This window comes from Electrophorus electricus, chromosome 12 (assembly GCF_041902795.1).
Source record: "Electrophorus electricus isolate QZ-2024a chromosome 12, ASM4190279v1, whole genome shotgun sequence".
Lineage (NCBI taxonomy): Eukaryota > Metazoa > Chordata > Actinopteri > Gymnotiformes > Gymnotidae > Electrophorus > Electrophorus electricus.
The window spans coordinates 3,478,568-3,485,000 of NC_137508.1; the positions used below are offsets into that span (position 1 = coordinate 3,478,568).

General features: G+C 46.9%; 1 protein-coding gene across 2 annotated transcripts in view; it reads right to left on the reverse strand.

Moving 5' to 3' along the window:
- Positions 1–763: 763 nt before the first annotated feature.
- The window catches only part of cdc42ep3 (CDC42 effector protein (Rho GTPase binding) 3), a 7,408-nt gene continuing 1,738 nt past the window's right edge, over positions 764–6,433 (reverse strand). Inside the window, exons 2-3 of one of the 2 annotated variants that reach the window (XM_027014172.3) lie at positions 2,982–3,204; positions 764–2,503 (exon numbers count right to left, since the gene is read on the reverse strand). In XM_027014172.3, the coding sequence (XP_026869973.1) occupies positions 1,315–2,286 (972 nt within the window). In that variant the 5' untranslated portion in view covers positions 2,287–2,503; positions 2,982–3,204 and the 3' untranslated portion in view covers positions 764–1,314. The remainder of the gene's footprint in view (positions 2,504–2,981; positions 3,205–6,433) is intronic. The other variant, XM_027014171.3, reaches the window with a different exon arrangement.

Sequence of the window (6,433 nt, forward strand, 5' to 3'; positions counted from 1 at the left end):
AGACAAAAGTTCTCTTCCACTCACTACTCAAAGAAAAAAAGCCATTTGGGGGCAAAGAAAATTGGCATTAGAATTTCCATTACAATAATTACTATAACCAGTAAATTGCAGCTTCCTTTCACTGTTTCACTGTACACTGTAAAACAAGGCAACTCTGACCACTATTGAACAGAAAGAAAGGACAGAAACATTAACAGTCTGCAGATGAGCTGAACTACACCTGTCTGGTTCTAGGTCCCACGCCTCAATGTTGCTTAGCTGACAACTTTTTTTTTTTTTTTTATCATGGCAGTAGTTGATCAACACGAAGAGTGTGATCTAAGTTTGGCCTCTAGCAGTCAGTATTTACGATCCAAACTTCGACTACAGGGCATGGCCCGTTGCCATGGCAATTTATTTTACGGCCTGTCCAGGGCACTTGTGTCGCCAAACTGGAATGCGGGGAATGCTAAAGATTCGCCCTGTCTTCTCTCTGTTCCAGCAACATGCAAGCAAATGGCGCAGGCATCTGGGTATGGAGACGATGCGCTGCTCGCCCACCTCGGATCCCACTGCATGGCAGCACTGGGGAATGAGAGGAATGCCAGAGGCGAAATGGAGAGGATGGTTTTGCCCTACTTATCATCTCATGCTACCTGATACCCTGTCAGCAGACATTTTCATCACAGATTTAAGGTCTCGTGGCCTGACTGACAAATATTGCCCCGAATGATTTGAACATATGCATAATTTATAGAAACACCATGGGACTTCTCGAAAAGGATGACTTATTCATTTACTTATTTATTTCATATTTAGCTCCACACAGTAAAAACGTACGTATATGTGTCGACGCCTGTGTAGCATGGTTAATGAAACATTCAGTATAAATATATCTGCACAGGGGACTGTGATGTAGGCTACACCTGGAAATAATTCACACAGCTGTACATCTCATAGAGAAGTATTATCTTGTTGATTATCATATTGTGCATTAGTGAACAACAGAATCTCATTAATTTACACCTACGATGGAACTCACCAAAGAGTCTTAATTCTTCATTTGATCTAACAGTGACATAAAAGGCACAATGGCTGTGTGTAGTTTGCCTTAATTTTTTAAAGCATGCATTTTCCTATGCTCTGCAGTAGAAGAGAAACAAACAACTGGTAAGCAAAGAAAGTTGAAGCTGGGAGTAAAAACATACTGAGAGAGAGATAACCGAGGCACATTTGCCTTTTCAGTTCATTAGGACATCCATATTCCAGGCCTTGTGCGATGATTAGTCGGGCAAGTCCCTCGATTGTGAGTAGTGCAACTGTCAGTGGCTCTGTTCAAGATTCAGGCCTGCTCATGATGTTGAGGACGTCATCCAGGATGGATGGGCCCAGGTCCAGTTCAAGGGAGAGCAGGGACCCATTGACCTGGCTCACAGATTCCTGAGATGCACTCTTGCCTTTGGAGAGCTCAAAGTCAAAGTCACAAATGCGTCCCTCCTCCATACCACTATCTCTGCCTGCCCAATCCCCGTTGAGACCGGCCAGCTCTCTCTCATACGGAAAGAATGTGTCACCGTTGCTGTGACTGTAGTCGTTGCTCCAGCTGCTATTGCCATTGCTGTTGCCATTTTCGTTGCTGTTACCGTTGTATAATATCGCCTTTAACAGCTTCTCGGGCTTCTTGTTCTCAGTGTTGTGCTTATTGTTGTGACAGGTTGTTTTCTTTGCTGATGGTTTCTCTGTGAGGTTGATAGTGAATGTGGGTTTCTCAACGACCTCCTCTGGAACAGGGCTGGGATCACGTCTGAAAACTGTGATGGACTGAAGAAGGGTCTCCATTTTCAGGATTTCCAGGTCATCTCTCTCCTCTGAGCTGGCAGGCGTGGGCAGCCCAGCCAACCCATCAAGAGGATCTTGGGTCATGGGGAAGATGGTGGTGGATATAAGAGGCAGGGTAATCGCTTGGCTGCCTCCGATGGTTGGGAGGGAGATGGCGTTCTTCAGGATTGGCGAAGGTGTCTCGATAAAGGAGGCGTCCGATGCACTGTTAGCCCTCGTGAACTCGCCATGAGTTCCATACTGGGGTCGAATCATGCCGCCCTTGCCTGGCAGAAGCTCAAACTTGCCCTGTAGGAAGGACATATCACCAAAAGTGTCACACTCACCTCCCTTCCCGATGTGGATGGTGTGGCGAAAGTCCCCCAGTGGAGGGCTGATCATGTCTGGGGACAAAATGTCCCTTAGTCTACATTTCTTGCCTTTCTTGTGGTTGTTGGATTTCAGGTAAATGGGAGTTTTGGCAGGCATCTCTTTCTCAGAGCAGCAAACCCGCGACAGAAGAGAAGATGAAGAGAAATGCTTTCAAAGCCCGTGGCCGTATGCTGCCGAATCAACAGTTCTCCCCAGGGCTGGAGAAGAGTTACATTCTCAGAGAGGTGATGGTTTTAGGACTACAGTGAAAATGTTCCCAATCTGCACTATGGCAGTTACGATGACTTGGTCCTATTGGCCAGATGTCTATTACCTAAAGACAGGAAAGAGAGAGACACACAATATTTAGTTTTGTTGGTGTTGTTCACATTTCACTTAATTTTAAATAAGACCGTTTACTCTTCTTTTTGTGAACCTACTAATGGCTATAATCTATAAATAAAGTTAGTTGTATTGAGACAATATCTCAAATGCTGTTTTAAAGGAACTAAATTACTTAAACTACTTAATCACTTTCTGTAAACAGTCAACACACAAACACATTCTTTCTAATGGCTTTGTGCAAGATGATGCATATAATGATTTTATATTGCACAACATATGTATATACACCATTTTTCACCATTTACTCTCATCTGTCCCTAGTGAACTATATCTCCTGTCATGCACCCTCCCAGTAGAGATACCCCTATATCAGCACATAATGTCTCCAACTGTAAAGAGACTGGTAACATGCATTTTTAAATAGAACATTCCCTCACACAAAGATTTAGGATTAACTGTGTTTGAACCTTAATTTTAGTTGTAGAAATTGTAGGGCTGAGCTCTGATCATCATACAACACTTTGATGATGTGAATGGCAAATGGCCTGAGCGTTGGTCAGCTAAAAGCCTCCGTGGCTCCTGTTTGGTTTGTTCTGATAGGATCCAGCTGGATTCTGCATCGGTCTGAGAGAGTTGATAAACCTAAGCAGGATCAGTTGCGAGAAGGACTGGGGAGAAACAGCTACATCTCTGCCATGAGAGAGAGAGATAGAGAGAGAGAGAGAGAGAGAGAGAGAGAGAGAGAGAGAGAGAGAGAGACTGCTGCTATGAGCTGCTAAGACCTTTATAGTTGTTTTTATATGGACCATGGAATGTTATGGTATTTTGGGGGTAAAACTGAGACCTAATGATGAAACCAGCATGAGGAAAAACAGAGTTTGAGCGGATTTTAAGTGATGAAGATTTTTAGAGATTGTGAGTGTGTACGTTTAGAGAGCTAAAGAGAAGAGAGGCAGAGAGAGAGAGAGAGACAGAGAGAGAGGCAGAGAGAGCGAGAGAGAGAGAGAGAGACAGACAGAATGGGAGAGAGGCAGGAGGCAGAGTACTTGCCCATTTATAGACATATTTACTTTTGAGAAGCCTCTAATACTGACCCTCACCGACAGACTGCAAACGATCACAAAAGCAGCGGCTGGGCCAAGTCCACCCCAATAAGTATGAGTGAAAAAACATCCACATTCCAGCTGCAGCAGAGCCAGTGCTCCCTCCGGAGAGACTGCAAAACCTTATTCCAAAAAACACCCGGAACCCATAGCCGATCGGAGTAATCAGTTCACTCTCTCTGGACGCACACTACCCCACAGTATCCGTGTCATACTGTATATCAGACCATGACCACATGTTATTTGTCATATTTGTATTTGGTCCACTTCTGTTTAGATTGTACAGTTGCAGAAGCTTGAATGAAGAACTGTATCCAGCACAACGGGAATGTGTTTCTCCCCGAAACAGGGCGCTGGCCTATGATGTTTCCCCTAAACACTGCCGGAGGCAAATGCAGAAGACACTGCTCACAAAACCCCAGAAACTGCATTTCCTTCGGATGCATGACTCGGCACAAATCCTTACCGATCACAGAGTAGGTAACATGGAGCTGAGCTACAGGGAGATCATGATGAGGTATGACAAAACGAAGGTTGAATGCTTTCTGTTCCTCCCAGTACAAACTGAATGAGTGACATTGTCCTGTTAGCCTGCTGTGCATGTGTGTGTGTGTGTGTGTGGTGGGGAGAGCGTTCTCTTTTAGCACCAACCCAGAAGGCAATGGGTCCACATGTCCACATTTTTAGCTACTGAAGCATTTCAACACAAATAGCTTTATCCTCACTTGTCTAGCACCCAGAGTGTTATATATAGTTACTCCAAGCACTATGGATAGATAAGGAATGTGTGTGTGTGTGTGTGTGTGTGTGTGTGTGTGTGTGTGTGTGTAAGGGAGAGAGACATAAAAGTATTTGTCTGCTAGCATGATAGTTGACCTTGCCTAAAGAAGTGTATAAGACTATACGGTAGCATGATAATATAGGTGGAACAATTTTCTGGCGGGGGGAGGGGCTGAAAGGCAGGGCTGCAGTGTTTAGGGAGGAGGTGGGAGGGGCTGAAAGGCAGGGCTGCAGTGCTTAGGGAGGAGGTGGGAGGGGCTGAAAGGCAGGGCTGCAGTGCTTAGGGAGGAGGGGGAGGGGCTAAAAGGCAGGGCTGCAGTGCTTAGGGAGGAGGGGGAGGGGCTAAAAGGCAGGGCTGAGGGCTTAGGGAGGAGGGGGAGGGGCTAAAAGGCAGGGCTGCAGTGCTTAGGGAGGAGGTGGGAGGGGCTGAAAGGCAGGGCTGCAGTGCTTAGGGAGGTTCAGATGCAGGGATTCTGTGGAACACACACCCCAATCCTGCTTGCTCGCCCACCCCTCCTTCCCACAATACACTTCTCCTTCCATCTTCTACTGTGCATCCTGGTCAGGTCCTTCATCACCACCTTCCTCCTCTCTTCTGTTCCTGACACTCTCTGAAGTTTGACCTTGAATGTTAATAAGCACACTACAGTCAGGAAGGGTTTTAACACTGCCAGAGTAATCCCACCCCCGTGATCTGCATGCACATTTTCCCCCGGGGAGGGACGTGTGTGTGTGAAGACAGAGTGAGCCCTAAATACGGTCCGGAGGCAGAGGAGGGATATTGCAACTGTCAGCACTAGTCTGACCCAGTCACTGATTGTCGTCTCACATCCTGGAAGTGGACCTACCATGCCAACTCAAAAATTCAATGGCATCCTCTCGTGTCCTAAAAACATAATAATTGTGGATAATGATTGAATAATTGTGGATGAGGAAATGGTTGTGTCAATAATAGTTTGACAATTGTGTGGGGGCTGGTGAAAAGTAAGATCACAGACAACAGGGAGGATGTTGGTGATGTCAGTGAATTGTGTCTTGGCAGGACTTGCTTCTCAGCAAATGCAGCAGAGTTCTTTGAGGTGGGATTTGACATCAAGGCATGTCACATGGTGCAAATGCAGCACTCGATTGTCAAATCAAATAAATACACATATTGTCAGCACCTCTGGAAATCCTATCAGAGATCTTCCACAGCTGTAGAAAACAAAGCTGGCACAGAATCTACCATCAGCTACATACGACGCAAGTTGCAACACACACTTGTCCTTCAAGCAGCGATTAGCAAACCATCATGTTGAGCTACTGGACTGACATATGTGCCCCTCTTAATCTCTGCCCACGTACAGATGTAACTCAAGTCCCACCGCAATGACTCCTAGAAATCCTGATCGGATTCGAAAGCAAAATTCCGGGCAGCCCTCTTGTATCTTTGGTCCTCTAGTGCGAAATACACCCATGGGTTTGTCATCCGCGTCACCCCGAACCCTCAGCTCCCCACACTCTCTTGGGACGTGTTGGTGCTATGTTATTTCAAACAGCCCGAGTGATGCCTTAGGCCTGTGTGTCAGCGACTCACCAGAGCATCTCCCATCCTGAATGCAAGCCAAGTCCCCTAGAGCAGCTCCAGCCTGTAAGAGGGTGCTGTTTAATTATGCAGCGATGGGGTAAGGGGGCAGGGGTGAGGAGCGTGGAGGAGGCCAGCGAGAGGGCCAAGCGGGGCCCCTTGCGACCGATCTCACTGCATGTCAGCGCGACCGTCTGCCTCGCGACCTGGGGTAATTAAATCAAGTGCCGGATATGTAGGTCAGCTTATTATTAGAGCCAGTGCGAGCGCACTGTAGCCTAAACAAGCGCAGCCAAGACACTCCACAAGTGGGACCGGCCGGACAGACATGTCGAGCCAGGGCAGACGTGGCTCAGGGCCCCCGCGACGCCTCCGTCCCCGTGCCTCTCTTCGGCTGCTTTTAGATGTGACCTTTTTTGGGGGGAAACTGCAGAGGCAGCTTGGAGGCTGAGTTTATGATCCGCTTGCATGG